The 23,820-nt window shown below is 37.6% G+C and overlaps 3 protein-coding genes and 1 long non-coding RNA gene across 5 annotated transcripts in view; 2 read left to right on the top strand and 2 right to left on the bottom strand.

The window, feature by feature from the left end:
• LOC131299942 (uncharacterized) overlaps positions 1-23,820 on the bottom strand; it is a 94,052-nt gene that overhangs the window by 57,136 nt on the left and 13,096 nt on the right. The gene's annotated exons all lie outside the window — the stretch shown is intronic.
• LOC131299944 (uncharacterized) lies at positions 93-3,384 on the top strand. The gene is made up of 3 exons (XM_058325532.1): positions 93-1,481; positions 1,514-1,616; positions 2,833-3,384. The coding sequence occupies exons 1-3, from the start codon at positions 1,146-1,148 to the stop codon at positions 2,961-2,963; spliced, it is 570 nt and encodes a 189-aa protein (XP_058181515.1). The 5' UTR covers positions 93-1,145; the 3' UTR covers positions 2,964-3,384.
• LOC131299946 (uncharacterized) lies at positions 3,425-8,171 on the top strand. The gene is made up of 2 exons (XR_009190823.1): positions 3,425-4,270; positions 6,085-8,171. It is a non-coding gene; the product is annotated as an uncharacterized LOC131299946 (long non-coding RNA).
• Positions 10,131-13,475, bottom strand: LOC131299937 (F-box/kelch-repeat protein At3g23880-like). Of its 2 annotated transcripts, none has more exons than XM_058325520.1 (2): positions 13,345-13,475; positions 10,131-11,528 (listed from the first exon to the last, which is right to left on the bottom strand). In XM_058325520.1, the coding sequence occupies exon 2, from the start codon at positions 11,504-11,506 to the stop codon at positions 10,256-10,258; it is 1,251 nt and encodes a 416-aa protein (XP_058181503.1). In that variant the 5' UTR covers positions 11,507-11,528; positions 13,345-13,475; the 3' UTR covers positions 10,131-10,255. The 2 variants fall into 2 exon arrangements, with proteins under 2 accessions (XP_058181503.1, XP_058181501.1); XM_058325518.1 differs by having other exon boundaries at positions 10,131-11,554; positions 13,345-13,462.

Genomic DNA, 23,820 nt, shown 5'->3' with positions numbered 1-23,820 from the left:
ATCACCGATTACTGATTAATATGCGCCGATTAATCGCCGATTAATCCGATTAATTGCTTGAAGGTGGTTGACCGTCCGACTAGCACCAAGTGACTTTTAGAACATTGGTTTATATTAGGCTTTAAGCATGTGGAATCAATGTTCTGCTATTGGCATGGTATGATTCCATACAGGTGTCATACCAGATATTGTATTGGATCTATCACTAGAAACATTACATATTTATAATGATATTTATATGTGTCTCGGGAACCACCCTGTAAATAAATAAATAAATGTATATATATTTATATATAAATTGTTAGTATTTTAAAATTTCATCGATCCACATACTATCTCATTACTTATGTCAAATATTTCGCCACTGCTTCTTCAACATAATGATAATTGTGATGTGAACATCAAATGTACAAGACCACCTGATCATGCTACCTTCCTACTATAAGGTAAGAGATGACATAACACGTGGGAAGAGAGTGCTTCTTGACATAACAGATACATAGGTTTTGACAAAACTATTCTTATTTGTAAGGTTTAGATTTTAGTGACTAGTTAATTTATGGGTTTCCCAAAATATATACTTTTTTTTTGGAAGGAGCTCTTTCTCTGTACAAATTATCACCATCTCTTCCATTTTCTCATCCATATAGTTGGAGAAACAATTCTTCCTCCCAAATCAGTCCCTTTTCGTCATTTTCAGAAATTCCCCCCCCCCTCCATCTCCTTGTTCTAATAGCTATGTTAACATATTTTGTTGTAGTGTCCTGGCCTTCCTTTTCACATACTACGATTGCTTGGATCATGAAATACAATAACATATTTGTCGGGTCTTCTTTCTCTCATTCCCTCTACCCCTTTCTCTACGGTGCTTGTGGCCTTGAAATGGTCCCCCTCTCAAATTAACATCTTCATCTAACTCTGTTTCTTCTCCCCCCTCCATCTCGTGTTTTTCGATTTGCTCTGTGGGAATTGAGATGTGTCTCTGATTTTGGGTTTCCTTTTGTGAAATGGGTCTGAATTGAGTGAACCTTGTCTAAAATGGAGTTGAGTTTCTCAAAATAGTTTATAGTTGGGTCTGGAATTGATTTATTAATCATCTCAAATTGTTAATGTGCATAGTCAAGCTTTACTAAGAATGTACGGTAATGTATTTGCAGCTGTATGAAGAGCCAAAATTGGAAGGGATTCAATACTTTAAACTGGGCAAATTGAAGGATGGAGTTGAAGTGGGGATTACTTCCCTATCCCGGAGCATCGAGGTGTCACGCGCGACGAAAATTAATATCGTTTCTTTCGGTAACATTGAAGACATGGCTGCTCAGTTTTGGACATTGAGGTATTGTGCTGGGGACTTTGTTCTGAAGACCCACTTTGTTGATGAAGTAGCTTCAGCCATGATAGTTGAGTCATTTGATGAAGACATCATTATGTGGCTTAACAAAACATACAAGTCATATAGAAGGGAAAAACATACAAGTCTTGTCGTCCAGGGACATTCTCTGGCTTACGCGAGATCTACAAGCGTGGCTACTATCATGGAATGTTGCTTGAAGGAGTCGCCATAAAAGACAACAGAGCAAAGCTGTGGAACTCCCCGTGTGCCAAACCAGGCAAAGGTAATTTGTTTTGAGTGGATAGTAGAACTGTGGACCATCCGGATGCTTTTTTTCCCATTGTGATGCCATTATTTCTTTGGATGCTCGTTTTTTTGTACTCTTGTTATCATTAATTATGTTCTCTCTTTGGGTGGCCCTAATTTCACGACTCGGATTTTTTTGTATTGTCTGACTATCTTGCCCTCAGTTTAATCTTTTCTACTCCTCTCCTTGTTTGCAAACCCTTTGCCGTTCTCTTTATGTGCTTTCTCATCTTCTTCGAGTCTGATCTGCTTATCTCTCTCCAATTTGTTCTCATTTGCTTTGCAAGTTCAAGATCTCTCTATCCCGTTCATATTGATCAGTCAAAATTAAAGACCTTTTGTGGTCCACAACTACTCAAACGGCCGCACGTTACTGATCTTGGGATGGAGCTAATGTCTTTGAACTCATCAGCTATCACATGATTTTCTAGCTATTGTCACCGTGTATTACACAAAAATAAAAAGGAACACTGCAATAGTCAAAGAAATATTGGAATGAGAGAAAAAAAGAGGATAACGAGGTCTTTGATTTTCCTTCAAATCTCTTCAAACAATCTGTTGACTCTTAAAATCCGTGTGGGTTAATTGAGGTTGATTACTTATGGGGCACTGCATGTTTTAGTAATCAAACTTCTCCGTCGTGCGTTTTTGTCACACAAAAAAAAAAAAAAAAAAAATTTGTGTTCATTTCCTACGAATTAATGAGATGAAATGAATAAATTACTTGTGATGTGTTGTGAAATAAGGAGAAGGGAGGGAGTCATGTGGTTTTATCGTTTTATATATGTATCGTCGTCCTATTGTAATATTTCCTGTTTAATAAGTTCTCCGGAGTGAGCTTTGTAATTGGCTTCTAAAAGGAAGGACAAAAATAATCCACATTTATGTTTTTACGATATAGTATATCTTATTGAAGTGTATTCAGTTTCTTTTAGTGTTGAAGAATTTTCTACTGCCTTTAATTTGCATGTCAATCGCATGGATCTGGGGATCTTGTAATGAGCAAAGTCACTACACAGTGTAGTGAGGAATTGCAGCTGTCCATCTCAGTAATTAACGGTAGTGACTTTGCGATAGCCCACTACATCCCTGTAGTGACTTTGCTCACTACGGGATCCTTGTTTCCGCCCTTGCTAGAACATCTACGTTGGATATTGGAATTGTGTAGCTTAGAATTTCCTTGTATTTTTCAGTTTTTTCGAATTTCGATTTTGAGTCGGAGCATCAGAATGATGACGTGATTGCAGGACATCGTGCGCGACTACGTATGCCTGAAGACATTGGTAACTTTCTAAAAGTTCTCAACAACGAGACATTGCTGTAAGATACAAATTATTTTTTTGCTTCATCTTTTTAGTTGGTTTAACCTTATGTCAACAATTTTTTTCCTTGAGTAATATGCAAAGTTTTTTTTGTTTGTTTGTTTGTTGACGATGGAAATGTTGATTTATCTTGGTTGCTCAATGACCCTGCATTCTGGGACGGGAAGAAAAGGCGGTTGTGGATTGCTGATCTTTGGGAATGTGTAAATTCATCGGAAAAAGGGACAAGCGATGTCTTTAATAGATATTCCGCTGTTAAGCATAAGAAATGGAGAGAGACAGTAGTAGAAGGAAGCGGCTGGCATGATGTTGTAAAGAGATATGAAGTAGACAAGGTCAGATATGGGGTACAAAATGGGGTTTTAGAAAAGAATATTGATTTCCATGAACTAACTAGGTTTTACAGACACTATTGAAATCAATATTCTTTTATGAAACCCCATTTTGTACCCCATACCAATGGAGTGTTTGTAAAACCTAGTTAGTTCATGGAAATCAATATTCTTTTCTGAAACCCCATTTTGTACCCCATATCTGATCTTGTCTGCTTCGTATCTCTTTACAATGTCATGCCAGCCGCTTCCTTCTACTACTGTCTCTTTCCATTTCTTATGCTTAACAGCGGGATATCCATCAGAGACATCGCTTGTCCATTTTTCCGATGAATTTACACATTCCCAAAGATCAGCAATCCACAACCGCCTTTTCTTCTCGTCCCAGAATGCAGGGTCATTGGGCAACCAAGATAGATCAACATTTCCATTGTCGACAAACAAACAAAAAAAACAGTATATTAGTCAAGGAAAAAAATTGTTGACATAAGGTTAAACCAACTAGAAAGGTGAAGCAAAAAATAATTTGTATCTTACAGCAATGTCTCGTCATTGAGAACTTTTAGAAAACACTCCATTGAGCACTACGATAGGGTAAGGGTCACAATTGAATTTCAACTCTTTTTTGTTTTTCCTTCAAGTTTGATCTAGAATTTTAACTTTGTTTTTGGTTTCCCTTAAAAATTAGAAGCAAATTCGTACTAGGGAAGAGATTGATCAAGTACTCAACGAGACTTTTTCCTATCCTTGCTCGGGCCTCCGGTTGGCTTGCACCAGTTCTTTGTTCCATTCGGTTCCTATGTGGTCTGAAGAACAACGGTAGTAATCTCGTTTCAGTTATTTCTTGTGATGAAAAATGTAAGTTATAGTTATGGTATAAGTAGTAGAAAACTAATGAAATTTTTGCAGGATGAGGGTGATTGAGCTTCTGTCCAATTTCTAGGTGATGTCGTCTCACCTCTGACACCAATGATGAGGTCTGTTTGCTTTATTAATGTCCTAGTTGTTTGTGACTCAACATTAGTAGTGTATTGATTTTGTAGTTTGAACGAATTACTTATGTGTTGATACTGCATATTCATCATAAATTTGCTCTCTTATGAGCTTCCAACTTTCCTACTAGTAAGTTAATGATACCATGTTGTACTATTTGAGAAGTCCCAGTCTAGAGGCCATTTTTAAGGTTTGGAGGTGTCATTAAATAATAAATAAGCAGACCTATGCATGTTTATGGCTTAGATGATGCCCTAATGGCTGCATTTGTAACGACCCGACCTGACTGACCATGGACCCTCTTTTGGTCCAAACACTTGGTTTGAAAAGGTATACCTAAGAAGGTACCATGTAGCCCTAGGTGGGTGTTAATATACCGCATGAGGCTTTAGCTCATGTGGGACTAAACATTCTCAAACCCCCAAATCCGGAGTATTACAACATTAGTTAGGTAAATCTACAAAAGGGAAACGGTCAGAAAATAAGTGGGACAAACTAATCTTTCTCTAAACAGAAAAACAAAGAACAAACATAATACTCCCTCTGCCCCAATTTGTTTGTCCAATTTAGAAAATCCAACTTATTTAGGGAAGATAATCATTACACTTTAAAAAGTTTAACTTTCCACAAATACCCTTCTATTCAAATTGTAGTTCTCACTTCAAATCAAGAAAGAAGGGTAAAATGATACTTTTGTAGAACTTTTTTCCGGGTCTTCTCAAAATGGACAAACATTTATGAAAAGTCAAAAAGTGGACAAACAAAATGGGATTGAGAGAGCAGAAAAATACACAAATAGAGATTCATTGATGGCCATGACATTATGCGTCAGCTCTCTTTATGGCCTTCTTGAATATCATGTGAGTTTCATTTGTTTTATGAGTAAAGTAGGTTCTAGTAAAAAGGCATAAAAAGGCGATGTAGCTCATGTGGGTTATTACTCTAACCTATCTTGCATGGATCCCCCATTTTGGGGAAAGTACCCGTGTTGACACGACACGGGTACGGGTGCCTCCCATAAAATTCCGGACACGTTAGCTAGATGAGGCGGATGAAGAACTCAGAGATTCCTATCGTCCGAACAATAGATTGGTTTTAGGGTTTTGTTATTTCCGCAACGCATGACTCTTTCTTTGTTTGGTTTGGGCGTAAGTGGGTTGGGCCATTTTAGGCTTGTATTTCTCACATAGTAGGCCATAAAGACATTTCATTTAAATTTGAATTCCATTCAACTCTGATATGGCAGCTCTATGTTCAATTATGTTCTTGATCCGCATTAATTGGCTTGTAGTTTGTTAATTGGAGATATGCATGCATATTGTTGTGTTACATGGACCCAAGTATAGGTCTTTGACCATCGAACCTCTACTTGGATGGTGAGCAGACTCGGCAACAAATGCTGCGAATTCTATTTTAGATCTATTTGGTGGAATAAAATGGTGCTTTAACTGACTCTAGAGTTTAGAACGGCATTCATCTATGCCGATCATGCAACTAGAGGTACATAGACAAATGGTGTTAAATGCAAATGAATGTCCACTGGGAGTGGTGGATCATACTCCATGCCTTTTTTCTTTCTGCTGTCCGGCATAAGTAATGGTTTCATTTTTAAGAACCCGTGGAACATAACATGTGCATACAACACAGGTAGACTTTTGTACATGTAGTAACTAGTAAGTCTGTCCCGTCTCCACTTGTTGCATGTGATACCAGTTTTCTCTATCGTGTTTGTGCCGTTATTCCCTCATCATTTGTGTCGGCTAAGAGCCACTTATATTGCTGTTTGTTCATAATGTAGTGAGCTCTAGCAATGGGTGAATGCAGCATGAGACTGATAGGCTCAGTTCAGATGCATCTTTGTGAAATTACAGATTAAAGAAATTGACACTCCCCTCCATTGCTCTATGAAAAATCCAGTGGCTATCATTTTTCATCTTCGAATGTGATATGACGTGACTCCCTAGGCAGTTTGCTTGTGTTAGGATCGTCACACACACAGGCACGATTTACGAGTATAAAACAGTAAAGAAATCAACACAGAGATATACGTGGTTCTCCAAAACCAGGTACGTCCACGAGAGCAAGAGTGGCTGCTGTTCTTATTATCACAATATGGAATAGGGTTTACCACATAGAGTATTTATACCTACTCTATTCTAACCCTAACCGGGTTTGACCTGTATCCCAAAAATACCCTTATACGATACCGTACCATACTGCAGGGGGCTACGCCCCCCGCACCCCCAATTACGGAACGCCTGGGTCTTTAGACCAGTCTACTTTCATTGGATCATTAGTGATGCCTTCTTTCTAAAACTTCTTAGTATCTCTTCATACTTAACATGAGCCATAGTTCTAGCAACTTGTCTGAATGGAAGTGAAAATTTTGCTCTTCTTCATCTTTTTGTTGGCATTTTGCTTGTTCGGATGATGTTGAGCCTGTTTCTGTCTCACAAGCAGAAGATTAGATCTAGATTTTGTAAAATGATTACGTTGGGGAGGGGTGAACTTTTGGCATGAACCAAGCCATTTGCATTTTTACCAATTGAGCAAGACTAGATGTTAAATTTTTTGATAACCGGATGTTCATGCCACCTGTCGCGTAAACACAATTTCACCCAATCCAATGGCAAAGAATGTACGGAATCAAATTTCCTACATAAGGAAGCTCTATTGGCTAATCAATGCTGGCATATTCTCAACGACCCATCACTTCTTGTTTCCCAGGTTCTCCTACCCAAATAGAGCTCACCCTCAGTCATCTTGGGCTTGGAAGAGTATTCTTTACGGTCGCGACCTCATTGCTAATCAAATCTCTTGGACTGTTGGCAACAGTGATTCTATTGACGTCTACTCTGATATATAGATGGATTCTGCGCTCTCATCCCCTAAACCACATTCTTCCATTCACTGGTCCTTCTGACCAAAAAGTCTCCAGAATCCTAGTCAACTCAGAGGACAGCATGCATTGGAATCTGCCGAAACTCAGGGACCTTTTCCCATCCTCGGTTATCCCAAAAATTCTCTCAATCCATCTGCCTTCTGTGCCTTGTCCTGATATCCTCATTTAGCCCTCATACAACCTCTGGCCGCTACAGCACAAAATCAGGATACAGCTGCCCATACGACATCATCAAACGGAGCTCCTCAGTCATTGCTGCTCCACCTCCACATATGCATAAGGGAATTAATATTTGGAAACACTTTGGCATCTTGACTTACCTGAACGCATCAAAGTTTTTATATGGAAATGCTTAAAAGGTATTCTTGCAGTTAAGAAAGGATTGTCTTCCCGCTTACATCACCTTTCGCCCCTTTGTCCCTTGTGCGAGGCTGTGGAAGAAACAATTGAACACCTCTTCCTGCAATGTCCAGTCACAATTGAGGTTTGGAATGGCACCCTTTTCCTGGACGCACCGGTACCCACTACTGAGGTTATTGTCTTTAAGGACGACTGGCTTCTGGATTGGATTGTCACCCTCTAAACCTCTTCGACTGCCTCTGAGCGCTTCCATCATTTCATGACAACCTTGTGGGCTATAAGGAAAATGCGCAACCCACAAGTTTTCTCGGCTGTCCCGTTTGACCCAAATGTGACTCTCGCAATGGCACCGGACGGTACTCTTTGGTTTAAACGCATGTCTCTATGGATTGCCCATGCAAAAACTAAAGTCTGGATTTTTGATTGGGTGAATTCAAACGAAAGGAAGGGTTTTTGATTGGGTGAATTCAATCCAAAGAAAGGGTTTTTGTCTACCTTACTTTTATCGTTTTTATTTATATCAATTATCAATAACTCAATCATAATGCAATTATCTCCAAGAAAAAAAAAATGTCTGTTATGGCTAATACCTTTAGTTTGATCGTCATCTGTTATGCTTAATTCTGCTCTTTATTAAAGCTTTTGGGTTAGGTAATGTTATGTGCTCGTGCGTACACGCACATTTGTACACCTATACGTATGTATATCTATATGGAAAATTTTGAATAGCACAAGAAGATGAAGATTGAGGGGTTTACCGGTAATTTGTACACCACAGCCGACAGAAAGATTTCGTTCAAAATTCGAAGTGGTCGTTTTGGAGTGGAAGGAGGGTAAGAAATTGGTTCAAATTTTGGGCTCTTTTAAATGTGGAAGGAAAGAATGATGTGGTTGGCCTTTAGGTTTTACCGTGGATCTCCAACCTCCAACCGTAGCTATATTGCTTACACATTTCTCATCATTTCCTCATCGTCTAACTCGTTCTTGTTTCGGATAGTAAGAGACTAATTTTCAATTCAATAGAGAAAAAGTTGTTCTGGATATAAACACACCAGCAAGACAGAGTAGCTAATTAACCGGTGAACAAGACTGATGCAGGGAAGCGTATGAAAACAAGAACAAACACGAGAACAAAACTCACAAACTCAATGTAGAGAAACCTCTCTGTTTTCTTATTATTCGAACTCAGTTGAATTGCCCTAAGGCTTACAATGCCTTTTTATAGGCTATTAAGATCAAGCTAATTAGGAAACAAATAACCAGAAGGCAATACTTGCCAATCAAGAAAAAGATCTAATTATCAAAAATAAAATATGACTTATTCCTAATAATAACTCTTAGAGAATTCTAGAAACTTGCCAAAACAAGTGGCATTGCAAAAGAAGTTTCCTTTTAAAAAGATACTCAAATAAAATATTCTCCAACTAGAAAATAAAATAAAATATTTTCCCATATATGTGAAGATTTGAAGGACTCCTAGAAATAATTATGGTTTTAGAATGATCGACCAAATCGTGTCATGTGGGCTTCAATCATGGGTCGCTTCTTCACTAGTGCTTCCTTTGACTATTTCGTTCAACATATAATCAAGTGCAATCACTTCTGCATCAAAAATTGCCTACATGAACTCTTTAAGATTGTAATAACTTCCATAAAAAAAAAAAGAAAAGAAAAAGAAAAAAGAGAGATCAAATATTTCTTTTTGATGAGCGAAGTCAGTATTGTTAGAATAACAGAGATGAGTTGAACTTATGATCTTTATCCTTGTAGCTAAGTGCACCCGTGATGCCTTTCATTTTAAAAACCTAAATAGAGCCTTTCAACAATTCCAAGAGAAAATGCATCAAATAATGGCAGTGGCTGCATATAATTAAAGGCGTCTGCATTAACAATCATCAAATATATCTGCACTCCACAATCCTCACCCACAACAGACCAAAAACAAACACATTACACATGTCATGTACTTGAGGGATACATAGCAATTAGGCTTGTCAATGGACCGGATTCGATCCGAATCCGAATTTGATAACGACAATCCGTAATCCGAATCCGTTAATCAAAATACAGATCGGATTGGATTCGGATTGTAACGGATTAAATTTGTTATCAATCCAATCCGAAATTTATTTTACAAAACCCTATTTCCCTTTTCTCAATCGAAGCCACTCTATCTCCAACCTCAAAGCCACTCTCTCTCTTGTTTCAACCTCCACCTCCGCCTCCCCATTGCCCACCAGGCCGTCAGTTTAGGGATGTAACAACGGAATATTTCTTGGATGGAGGAGGTGACGGCCGTTTTGACGCCTTTAATTACGTTGTCGCTGAAAACGCAAGCGGCTCGACCCTTGGCGATTGAGGCCCTTGACGAACAAGACAACGTCGTTCTCTGTTGTTATCGAGTCGTAGACGAGGAAGTTCCACTGGAGAAGCTCCGGCACCGGAGATTTAATCACTGGTGGAGTATTTTTCTCCGGCAAATTCAGAACAGGTTGGGGAAAAGCAAACCGGCGCCGGAGTCTCGCCGGGAAATCACACTTGAAGGTTGTATAGCATCTAGTAGCAGTAGTTCATAAGCATACATGAAAGGTACCCAAACTTGCATTAACAATCATAAAACCGAACGAGGATTAGCAAAAGAATAGCCGTATTTCTTAGCGGAATTAATAACTTAAACACATAGCTAGCTAGTGCACCAACTTCAGCATCACTCCAAAACAATAATTTCTGGTGTACACTTCATCTCCCTAACTGTAGCTTGGGGAGAAAGTAGACATTGAACAAACATAGTACTGCCATAGATTTGACCTCTATGATTTGAGATTGGAAAATCCCTATATGCTTTACGATCGGGATTGTATGCCAAAATTCTCCATCCCCCTTCCCACTGCCTTCTTCTCCATCCCTCATGCCACAGCCTTTGCATTTCCCATTGTGATGTCGAATACATGTGGATTAGCACCTCCCCATTTGTTGTAGAACCCAATAGCACCGCCAAAGTGTTAATTGGATCAAACATGGTCAAGTCAGATATGACAAACAAACTTGTCCATGATGCCTTGTCACCATATTTTGCCATTGCCAACACCTCAACATCTCGTACTTTATTCCTCCCTTGATGGTCGGTGGACAAAGTCAAAGAAAGACATCCATCTAAAACTCCGAAACCACATACAATACTACTTTCAAAACGCTCATGTTGCGGGCCTTGTGGCATTGGCACCTTTACAAACTCATTCGTTTGTGGATCAAAGGAAACTATCAAATAGGGCTTGATTTGTGAGCCCGGATCTTCTTTGCTACCAACCAACCAATGGACACAATCGTTTACTGTAGGTCCTGACTTCAAATTTTCCTTCTTGTAAGGGAAGCGAATCTCTTTCCAAGTTTTGTTTCTAAAGCTTCCAACCATGACGAAGGCATCACTCATGGATGCCATTATTATCTTGTAATCATCAGTGAAGGAGTCATAACAAAGTCCAGAAATAATTAATCCGTCATACTCATAATCACTCAAGCGATAAGGCGAACGTACTATGTTGCAGCATCTAGTCAATGAATTCCACAAGAACAAGTTCTTGCCAGAACTTACAAGCAACATCCCATTGCACGAACCCCTTAATCTTGGTTCACCCTTTGTCAATGGCTTAGGTATATGAAGCTCATTCACTGAACCTTCACCATCTACCAAGTGGATGGAAAACCTCCATTGATTCACAGTCCGTGTGGGTCCCCGTCTAGACATGACAATAACTTGCTGCCTTCCAGTGGAAAGCTTGAATTTGGGATCTGATATTAAAGAATGCCAAGATTTGGAAACACACCTAAACCGCAGAAGAGACTTAACTGGTAGTCTTGGGAGTATGAGAACAACAATCTCCTCTGGAACATATGGGCAGTGGCTTTCTTCTTTTTCTTCGACGCTCTTCTTTCTCTTCTTTCCCCTTCCTGGCTCCATTATTTACTTCACTGCAGAACAGCTGGACAACGGTTCTTAGCCACAAGCCTAGGAAACCACAACTTAAGAATAAAGATACTAACACACCGAAAGACACCTAGATAGAGGTTATGCCTGGAGAGAAAGTGACTAGAGAGCTGAGCAAGAAAAAATGAAAAAGAAAGTGCGACCGAGTCAAACTCATGATCCTTTTGCAAGTTAATTTCATTTCCTTGAGAAAGTGTACTGAAAATTGTTCATACAGTCAAATGCCAAAAACTTCCAACAAAAATAAGTGATTTTGTGTCACCCGAGAAGGAAGTTAAAAAAAATTCATCAACTTCAACAGAGAACAGGTCAGGTCAGAATGAGAATGCTGAACAAAGAACTTAATAATAGAACAACATAGGGAAATGAAAATTAAATTCAACTGAAGTTTATAAACCCACTAAAGTTTACTAATGCACGATCAGTGGCTTAGAGTCTACCTTTTGAAAAGGGTCTGATTGACAAAGAACATAGCTATGAAACGAATAGTGGGGTTTTTTTTTTTTCATGTATGTATGTTTTGGGTTTTTCGAAGCTGTTGGAAATTGTCCCGCATTGATTAATTATCTCCTCCAAAACTAGTATGCGAGCATGTGTGGCCTCTCCACGCCTTGTCAATTAGTTTGGAGTTGGATGCTTTAACAAAAGCTATCCCCTTGATCCATTATTGGGCTTGTTCCTTCTATAAAAGCAAATTGTTCCGAAAAAAAACCTAAGTTGCTCCACATAAATACAGTAAAATGACATCGTCGCGCGATACAAAGAAGACCTAGCATTACAGATGGAAATCTTTCTAAGCTTGTAGTTCGGACCAGGTTTGGATAAGCAATAGAAAAGCAATCTTAAACCAAATCCCTGTTACTTTGCGTCTAAAATGCTTGTCATCGAAGTTGTCAGGTGTAGGAAGTACAGGGAAAAAAACATTTTTCAACCAACTGTTCTGCTTTCCATGGCTTCCATATCCGACATTGTTAGGGCTTTTCACAATTTGGATTATCCCAAAGTTTTAACTTACTAAATTCCCTATAACCAGGGCTGATAAACGAACCGAACAGTTGATTGTAGTTTGAAAACATAAGGAGCTTAAAAAATATGTCACATGCTTGGCTTGTATACGAGACGAACCGATCTCAAATGAGCTCTGAGCCTCTGATTGAGGCAAACAAGAACCGATCTCGAGTAGCTTGAATTTTTTGGACATCATAAGTCCAAATGAGCCGAAATGTAGTTTGTCCGAGCTTGGTTCAAAAGCTTAACAAGCTTCAAAAAGAAGTTTAGTTTGTTTGCGGAACAAACCGATCACAAGCGAGCTTTAAACGAGCAAACACGAGCTCAAACTCGAGCTATTTGGTTCGTTTATCAGCCATAAGAGATCGAGAGTTAGGGCTCCGAGAAGTGCACCGCAACTTGTGTTTTGAATTATACAAAATAATACTCCCTCCGTCCCAAAATGGATGACTATTTTTGAAACTCGTGTCATTTTTCGTCGCTTATATCTTTCAATCTATAACGTTTTTTATGAGTTTGAAAATTTTGTATTATAGAACTAATTGAGAACTATCAAACAAGATCCATATTGCATATTTTTTGAGATCCAGATTGAAAGATATAAAGAATTAAAATTGGCACGGATATCAAAAATTGACATTCAATTTGGGACGGAGGGAGTACTAAAATCGAAAAGCTTCTGGCAAAGAGATGAACACATCACATGAACGTCTATGGACTGTGATATCACCAATGTATATGCACGAATTTGAGAAATGAAAAAAAAAAAAACCCTAGAAGACGATGAAGATTGAGGGAGCTACCAGAAATGGTGGTAAGTCAACGTCGAATGGCCGATTGGGGTGAGAAACGTCGTCGTTGCCGGAATGAGGGAAACTGAAGATTTCTCTCGCTAGCTGTCGTTGCGCAGCTGTCCGGTGTGAGAGGAGAGAGTGTTTGAACAGTTTAGGTCCACTTTCTTTTTAAAACTTCTTTTTTTAAAAGAAATTAATTTTAAGTTCAAATATAATGAAAATAAAAAAAATTAATTTTTTTTACACCGTTTAAAAGATTTCAATGAAATCTATTAAATAAGATGCATATTGGTAGAAAAATTATTTTCATAAACACATAATTTTTGAGCTTGAAATTTCCGTCATTTTCTAAAAGTTCTTTTTCTAAGAAACCGGAACACCCCTTATTCTTTTAACTTAGGCTCCGTTTGTTTGGGCGTAAAATATTTTACCTATTTTATTGTGTTTGGTTGTGTAAAAAATGAGGAAAACATTTTACATGTAAAATATTTTCTATTAATTAGATGAAAATAAATTACCCTTAAATTTTCCGTAAGTTATTTTTCGAAATGAATCCGCTGCCTTCTATTGCAATTCTCACTGCACAATTTCCTTCGTTAGTCTTGACCCACGTTCAATTATAAAATATTCTCATATCTTTCCACCGTTGAAGCTCCCTCTCTATCTCTCTACACTATTTTGTCAATTTTTGAAAATATTTTCAACTACCAACCAAACACCAAAAAATAAAAGTTTGAAATTTATTTTCTGAAAAAATATTCTACATCGAAACAAACGAAACCTTAGTTTTATCCTAATTTAGGTAGTTTGGCATTTTAATTAAGTCAGAAAGTTCTTCTTTATTTTTTTTGTCTTTAATCAATTTTTTTTGTATTTGTTAGTTTTTCGCCGGTTTTTTTTAGGATTATTACTTAATCATGACCAAAGACGAGACGGGACTAGCTTGGGGCGTATGGGGGCCACCGCCCCGGCATTGTTTTGGTTTTAAAAAAAAAAATATGAATATTAGTTTTTTTGTTTGTTTGTCAAGAACACCTAGATATTGTATTTTATGTTGGGAGTTACTTTTTAGACATTTAAATCCTCTAAAAATGTGCTCATTTTGGGTCCCAAAACCCAATTTCTCTCTCTGCGCCACAACCTCCCATAAGTTTTTCCTTCAATTATTAATCTCATTTCTCTTTTTATCTCTCTCTACTTTACTAACTGAAAAACCTTCATCAAAACCTCAACCAAACAAACTATTACATTTTCAAACCTTGAAATTTCAAAATTTTGTTGTTCATAGTTCGGCCCCTGCATTTGCGAAATCCTGGTTCCATGCCTGTTCATGACGAGACGAATCTAAAAAGTAAAAAATTACGATGAAAACTCAATTTTTTAAATAAAGACAAAAAATAAGCCAATTTTTTTCGTCTTTATTAAAAAATAGATTTTGATCGTAATTTTTTACTTTTTAAATTCTTCTCCTCATGAAGAAGCAACAATCCTCAAAAAATCGATGAAAAACTAACAAATGCGGTTTTTTTTTATTATAAATAAGGACAAAAAAGCTTTCTAGCTTAATTAAAATGCCAAATAATTAGTTAAAAAAATTAATAAGTTAAAGAATCCAAAACGAGCAAAAGTTCAAGTAAAATTTAAGCATAAACTGGAAGAAAAGTAGGGGAGTGATTTTGGCACTCTCTAAATTACTAATTTTTTAGAGTGCGGTTAACAATTTGAGGAGTGCCAAAATCCCTCTCCCTCTCCTAAAAGTATCACTAAAACTTGGTTTTAAATTTAAACGAGGGGAATGAATTCGTTGAATTCTTGTGGATTGTAGAGTGCCTTTGTTTGGGATTTTGAGAGTATCCTGAATTTGCTTCAAAAAAATTTAAACGAGGGAAATAGTTGAGACACTCTACGAGGAAATAGTCTTTTCACTAAAACTTTGTTTGGTCCACCCTAATTAATCCCCTAAAGGATTGTTTCTTCTGCGTATGTTCTGGGCCTTTTTGGCATATCAGAGACAATGTTTAGAGGAAATTGAGGCGTCCCACGCAAACAATTCTGAAACGCTTGTTAAATTTAAAATAATTGTTTGAGTAGCTTTGTAAAAAATCTGCTTAATCGGAAGACTGCATGTTGTTGATTCATTCTTCTAATTTTTGAATGAAAAGGTAGGAAATTGGATCAAGAAGTTGCGGTCATTCGATTTAGTAGAAAATTTTTATAAGGCTGCTAGAAAAATCATTTTAATTTTAATGAGCATTTCGGATTTTTTGCATAAGACTCCAAAATGGGCCCCACAAGTTATTTGTCCGCGCAGTCTTTAAGTTTCTTTTAGTTGGTGGCAACGTGAACGATTCTATCCAAGATTTGGACTTCCATTATTTAGTAAACTAAATGGGTTGCATTTAGAAAGTTGAGGGATGAAATAAATCATTTTCATAGTTTAGGAATGAAGTAGCAAAATGTGAATAGTTTAGGGGATAAAAATGAAATTAACTCAAGTTTTTAGGAAATGATTTTTGTAGTTTACGTTTTTTGGAAAAAGATAGGGCGCCGCTATTCGCAGCCCTCTATTTACTCTCGTAGCCCACTAAATTTCGGTAAATGATTGTTGAAAATCATAAATAACATTTCGGTAAATTGCTGTTGAAAACAAGATTATATTTCGGTAACTACATGTCGAAAATATGTTCAACTTTTGGTAAACAACTGCCGAACATGCATTTTCGGTAAACATCTGTTGAAAAAAATATTATATTTCGGTAATTGGACGCTGAAAATATATCTCAATTTCGGTAACTAACTGTCGAGTATAATTGAAAATTTTTAACGGGCTATGAGAGTAAATAGAGGGCTGCGAATAGCAGTGCCCAAAAGATATTTTGAAATTTATCTTGTACTAGTACTTAAAATTACACAATAGGCTTTTTTAGCCAAACTACCAGATAAATTTTAAAGTCTATTTAAAAGAAATTGAACTCATTTAGAAATGAACAATACATTTTGCTAAACGCACTACAAAATAATCTTTGAAGTGCATTTGTAGAAAATAAAATGCAAAACTTATTTCCGCGAAGCTTTTGGTTCCTTCTAGATAAATTATACAGAAAGTCTACCCACACAGGGATTGTTCACATATCACAACATAGGACCTATTCCAGATCCTACACAAATAATTCGAGCTGTTCATTAAATATAAATTATTTTTTCAAAAACCCTTGCAAAAAATTAGCTTAATCTAACACCTATAAGTACTCGATCCAATCATTCAACTTTTCAGGATCCTGAAATTTAAATAAAAAGTTAGATGATTGGATCGAGCTCCTACAGATATAGGATTGAACTAATTTTTTACGAGACCCTTGAAAAAATATTTAAATTCAATGAATGACTCGGTTGTTTGTTTGGGACTCGAAATGAGCCCCACACAATGATCTGTTCACAATTGTTATGCACAAAGCATCTCTGTAAATTGTAATCCTAGAATTGAGGATTTCAGTTTATATTTACATGAACTTAACTTCGAGCTCGTGAATTTCACTTGATTTAAAACACAATAACCGCCAAGTGAATTTTCATTAGCTTCAAATTTGTGATTTTTACTCGACTTCAAACACGAATTTCATTAGCTTGGAACTTGTGAATTTCATGGAGTTCGTAATTCCACTAGGTTTCAAAATACACGTGCGCTTCGAGCTCGTGAATTTTACTGGATTTTTAAAACACAACAACCACCAAGAAAATTTCATTAGCTTTTAGCTCGTGAATTTCACTGGATTTCAAAACACAACAAAACCATGTAGCTCGTCTCAAAATCCATAACAACTAATTAACAATGTTAATTGCACTTTAATTTCCATTAAGAGGTATCACTCTTTTTTTTAAAGTGCACTTCTTTATCCTTAGTGGTAATTTGAACACGTGACCATGTTCGTTTTGGATTTCTGGACTCAACATTTTCTTATTGTGCATGGTTCATAATAAATTTTCTCTTCAATTATTATTCTCATTTTTCTATCTCTCCCCCTACTCATTACCTCCGAAAACTTCCCAATAATTCTCTAATATACTGGGTGTGTGGGCCCCATATTTAATGTGAGAGAATTTGTATAATCGTGTTTGTAAGTGTATGTGGTAATTAGCATAGTTGAAACTTTCCTAACTCTCAAAACAAACATGACCAATGTGCATAAACACTAGAAAAATGTAGAAACACATTGAATGGAACAAAGGTAACATAGCCGGTTTTCTTTACAGCCCCTTTGGCAATGGAGGTGAGAAAAGAAAAAAGAGGAGCGGTCTCCCTTAATAAGGGAGAAAAGGGAAGAAAGGGTTGTTGTTTCTCACTCACCCATCCAAATAATTGTAAGAAATCAAACTCTCTCCACATCTCCGGTGACTTCAACTCCCTCTCCGACGACCTCAACTCCATCTCCGACGGCTTGGAAACTCTCTGTTTCTCTCTTCTCCGGCGACGAAACATCATCTTTGGCGTGGAACTTCATTTCCAGTGACTAGAACCCTATCTCAGATGACTGGTCCGAAATTAAAGTGTTCAAAACTCAGTTTTGATCACAGAAGTAGCTTCTCCTTGACGAGGCAAAAAAAACGGTGCAAGTACGACGACGATGCCAGAAGTTGCGCAAGTGAGAAACAGAATTAGGATGTGAGGGGTTCTCGTCTCCCTCCTTCTCTCACCCTCTCTCGCCTTCTGAGCCTTCCAAACAAGGGAGAGAATTCCTTCTTCATCCATCCCCTTTCCTTTTCTCTCGAAAAACCCCCCGTTCCAAACGAGCTGTTTGTTCAAAATGACAAAACAAAATTCTCATTTAGCCTAATTCCCAAACAAAAATGCTTAAGAGTCTTCAACGGCTCATCTCCAAATCCATCAACAATGTCAAGTGAGTTGGTATGTGAATTATCCTCTTGCCCACCTTCAAAGCCTCGAGATCCGCAGGCTTCTTAAGAAAACTCTCATCGTCGTCCTCAATCGCCATCTGGATCGACGCCAACCCAAGCCCCTCTGCGATCACGAGCATAATCTTCTTTTTATCTCCCACTGGAAGTCCTCACAGATAGATCGACTCGCTCTCAGACCAAATTACCCTCGCCTGATCGGACGAAAATCTGATTTGGATGGCAGTGCCGGAGAACTAGATGCGAACGTCGGTGGTTAGTTGAATAAAAAACAGCCTTCGTTGATGTTATTTTGTTCTGCTACCGTCCTTTTCCTTACGGCAGGGGCGTTTGTGGTTTACCTTGTTTCGAATAAACCTCTTGGAACACCAAAGAGCGGTGTAGATGTGTGGGATTCAAGCGGCGGAGGATGATGTTCTGGCTATGGTTAAAGCAGGAAACGGAAAGCTGTGTGCTGCTATTTACACTCGGGGATTTTGGATGTGGTAAGACTAAGGTTTACTACCTTCAATTTCGCGTCTCTGAGTCATTCGATGAAGTATCGGGGGAAACTAATTTCGTGGTGGAGAATCCAATACTATCCCATTCCTATTGCGAGCCGTCGGTGTAAGTACATTTTTCATGTTTTTTTTTTTATCCCCTAAACTATTCACATTTTTTCTATTTCGTCATTACAATGGAAACAACAATTTTGTTCCCTCAACTTTCTAATTTGCAATCTATTTCATCCAAAATGGTACGAAATTGGATGAAACTTTAACGAAATAGATTGCAATCGGAAAATTGAGGGAACAAAATTGTTGTTTACATAGTTTTAGGGACAAAGTGGAGAAAATGCGGATAATTTAGGGAATAAAAGCAAAAAACTCTTTGGGTTCTATAGATCTTCTTATGCACTTGTGTTGTGACTAAAGTTGCTTTGTTCGCAATTCGCATGGTGTTATGGTGTGCGTCTAACTCTAACAACAAGATTCTTAACGTAAACAACCTTATTCGATGTACACAAGTTATTGTTAATTAATGTTGCATGTGCTTGAGGGATGGAGAGTTAGTGGCGTACTTATTTATTCATTGTCCAGTTGCGAGGGAGCTTTGGGATACGATGCTTGTATGGTGGGGGCATGTTGTGTGTGTTTCCAAGTTTGTTGGTTGAACTGATTCGAGAATGGTTTGGGACTAGAGTGGGCAGATGAAGACGGACGCTTTGGAGTTTGATCCCACTTGGTGTGGCTTATTTGGATAGAGGGGAACAACGTTTTTTGGTAGATATTTTTGGAGTATAGAGTTGGGTAGAGTGCAGATTTTAGGCTTCCTGATGTATAGGACCTTTAGTTCTTGGCCTTCTTTTGCATACGGGTGCATCCCTTGCTGTCCTTTTTAGATAATTTATTGGTTATAAAATGTACAGATTAAAAAGAGTGATTTAACCATGTGATTGTAGTTTTGCAGCTTTTGCTCAAAATTAGGATCTCAATAGTAATGTGGAATGATGCTTTGTTAGAGATGATTGAAGGCATATTGCTAAAGCCTGAACTGATGCAACTCTATTTATGTGGCTACTTATCTGAATCTTAGTGAGTTTTTAGGAATGTATTTTTTGACCTGCAAAATTTATGGCAAGCTGCTTCTATTGCAACTCTCAAGAGATGAGGATTTGTGAATCCTACTTATGATCCATTCTTTGAAAAATAGTTAAAAGTAGGAAACAAACCCTTAGAAGGTCTATAGGGTGGTTGTATTCCATTTTTTCCATCATTTTCGATCCACTCTCGCAATTAATCTCCCTTTCTTATTACCTATAATACTACATAAGGAAAAACATAGACTTAAGATGGCATATATCACTACTAAAGACCTTAAAAAAAAAAAAATAGTTTGGAACCCTTTTCAACAACAAGAAGGCAAAAAAAGAGTCGAAAATGAATTTAGGAAATTTTGAGTGAATAGAACCATTCACCAATCTGGATCACCGATTCACCGATTCACTTAGGATTCGCAGCTATTTCCGATTTAGACAGCCTATTCGTATCGATTACCATTGAATCGTATCGAATCGTACGATACAAATCGGGAATTGTACGATTCTAACAACTGATGCCATGAGTCACAAGTGGAATTTGATAGCTTACAGTAGTGGAAAGTGAAATTATTTTGGTAGTAGTGCCTTTTAATGGATTTTTGGCTTTTTTTTTTTGTGTTCTATGGCTCGGGTTGCGGAATGCGTTGTGTAATAGTCATTGACCTTTCTATGTCTTGTTAGTAGACATCTTGTCTCCCATTTTTTGATCTTCTTGGAGAATTTTGTGATATTTCGATGGAAATCTTATCAACAAAAATGGGAGAGAACTCAAAGAAGACAAAGTACTCCTCCATTAATCTTCGGGACCTTCAAGCTCCAAATCCAGTAAGTTCAGTTTTTTTCTCTTTCTTTGGTACTGGTAGGCTATCCAAAAAATCCAAACCTCCCTCCTCTGCAGGATCTGTAGAGGAGGCAGGTTCCTCCGATTGATGATGTTTCGGAAGATGAAGATTTTCCGCCGTTAGTGGTATGATTAATCTTTGTAGGATTGATTGTGTTAGTGATTCTTTGAAAATCGGACCGATAGAGGAACCGGGCGGACGGATTATCCGTTCCACCACGATCGAACCGGAATCAAACCGTGATGTCATAATTATGTTGAGGACATATTAATAATATGAAATTTACCAAAATATTAGTATCATATAAGGAAGTCGTGTACTAATACTTTGGAATACAAACGAACCGTCATTATTTGAAGTGAAAGGCTATTTTTCAAAGTGAAATGAACTGTATGCTTTTAGTAGAATACCATATCGGTTTGGGAAGACCACTTGAGGCACCCCTTTAAGTTTTAAAACCATCTCAAAGCTTCCCTGCTCAAAAGGCAGCTAGCTCTTGCACTTGACGATGCAGCATTAAACGATGGCAGACCAGTAGGCTAAATTTCAATAGTTCAATTTTTTTGCTTAACCGGTTTGATTGGCCTGTGACTTGTTTCCACGGTTTGACGGTTTAACCATTTTCTTAGAGCGCTTTTTCCAATTTCAGCTGGTTTTGAGTTCAGACCGGAGTGAGGACCCGCGATTTGCACGGTTGACGGTTTAACCATTTTCTTAGAGCGCTTTTTTCAATTTAAGCTTAAGCTGGTTTTGAGTTCAGACCGGAGTGAACTTTTTTCAATTTAAGCTGGTTTTGAGTTCAGACCGGAGTGAGGACCCGCGATGGTCCAACCGGTTGAACCAGTCGTTTCGACTTTTAAAATATTGCGTGTTAGTGGTTTTGGTCCCTTATTGAAGTGGGATAACTACCTAACACGCGTGTATTGCACATAGCATACATGCAAAAGCTTCTCTTATTTATTCATCAAACTTATCTTGTATTTATTTAATCTAGTTTAGGTCCAAACTTGTTCCACGTAATGAAGGGCATGTCAAGTAGTAGCTCCATGCAATAACAATACTCAACTCCTAAACTAGAAATAACAGTAAGTTCATTTTTGTGATGATCGCCATTTTAGATTTGAACACTAAAAACTTCTCTAACAAAGATAAAAAGATAACGAATACGGCACTTTATCTTTGTTAGAGAAAGTTTTTAGTGTTCAAATCTAAAATGCTTATCATCAGAAAAATGAACTTACTGTTATTTCTGGTTTAGGAGTTGAGTCTTGTTGCTGCATAGACCTACTGCTAGACGTGCCCTTCATTAAGGTGGAACAAGTTTGGACCTAAACTAGATGAATTAGATACAAGAGAAGTTTAATCAATAAATAATGGAAGCTTTTGCATGGATGCTACGTAGTTAAGACGTTTAATTAAAACACGCGTGTCAAGTAGTTGCCCCACTTCAGTAAGGGACCAAAAACACTAACACACAATATTGTGCAAACAAGTCATGGGCCAATCAAACCGGTTAAGCAAACAATTTGAACTATTGAAATGTTTGTAAATTGGTATGCACATCTATAAATTGGTCTGCCTATTCAAAATCGTCAAAACCATGGTTGATGGAGTCGGATATGAAGCGTAAGTGAAGTGAAAACAGAAGCGGTGAGTGGTGGTAGTTTGAGAGTGTGAGGGAAGGAAAAGTAGAGTTTTCTGATTGAAGTTAGGGTTTTAAGGGTGGAGAGTGTTATTAAGGGGTTTTACTGGATTTCAGGGTTTGAGATTTTTGGTGGGTGTTCATGAGGAATGGATTTGAACTCTTGGGCTTTGCAAAAAGGAAGAGGTTTGTTGACACTGATGTTCTAGAGAGAGAGTGTGTACTGATTTCAGGGTTTGGATGGGATTTTTGAATGTTCAGATGAGATTAGTGGTTCAGAAATTCAAAGTTATTTTCCCTCCTCAATCCCAAGTTGGGAAGAAATGGGCCCAAAAAGCTCCATGTAATGGGCATGTTCAAACCCCATGGTGGAAAAACGTACATGTCAGCATTTTCTGTTTGTTTTAGGATTGGACATTGACGGTATGGGTAACATTGATGTGTTTCTTGATAGTTCTAGTTGTTAATTGACCTTTTCAAAAAGTAAAGTTGGGTGTCTGTGTGATTCGAGTAACAGGTCGAGTACCAGGTCAGGGGTTAAGATGAGTTTTTTCCATTAATATAAGGTTTGTATTTGCAGCCGTATGAAGAACAAAAATTAACAGGACAAGCATTTGATATGTTAAATTAGGCAAATTGAAGGATAGAGTTGAAGTATAATTCTCTATTACGAAGTATTGAGGTGTGAAGCATGAAAATTAATATTGTTTCTTTCAATGACTACCAAGAGGCAGCTACACAGTTTTGGTTATTGAGGTATTGCGCAGGTGACTTCATTTTGAAAACCCACTTCATTGATGAATTAGTCTCAACCATAGTAGTTGAATCATTTGATAAAGACATGAGTATGTGGCTTGAAAAAACTTAGAAGTCCTATAGAAGTGAAAAGAGAGGGAAAGATAACCCATGAGCTATTTCATGGTGAGCTTACCTAGTCGGAAAAGGGTTTCATTCTATATTCAGGTAATATAACCTTTAACTTTGACTTTTATGTAATGATTGAAACTTGGATAAGACGGTAATCTAAACATTTTGTTAGTCATCCAGTGATATTCTCTCTCTGGCTTATGCGAGATATATAAGCTTGGATACTATCGTGGGATGTTGCTCGAAGGAGTTTCACAAGAGACAATAGAGCAAAATTGTGAAAATCCGGTATGCTGAGTTAGACCACAACCATTCCAAAACCTTAGTAGCTTTCATCCAATGAACTCACTGAGAATGCTTCAGTGGGATTGGCTTTCCAAACCATGCAGTCAGCCCTGTTTACCAGTTCGGTAACATTTTGATCTAATACCATTTTCAACCTTTGTCATTCCAATTCCTTCCAAGAGAAGAACTGCCTTCTAATTTGCAAATTACATGAACCATTCGAGTTCCTCCCGTTCATACACTCAACAACAACTACAACTGGTACCTGTTTTTGAACTTAATTGAACTTCCTTAATCAGATGTAATAACTACTATCAACTTGAAGCAAATTAACTTTCCATAGGTTGGCACACCAGATG

This window comes from Rhododendron vialii, chromosome 9a, assembly GCF_030253575.1.
Source record: "Rhododendron vialii isolate Sample 1 chromosome 9a, ASM3025357v1".
Lineage (NCBI taxonomy): Eukaryota > Viridiplantae > Streptophyta > Magnoliopsida > Ericales > Ericaceae > Rhododendron > Rhododendron vialii.
Note: the sequence above shows the minus strand (reverse complement) of the source record. Positions and strands in the feature narration are given on the sequence as shown.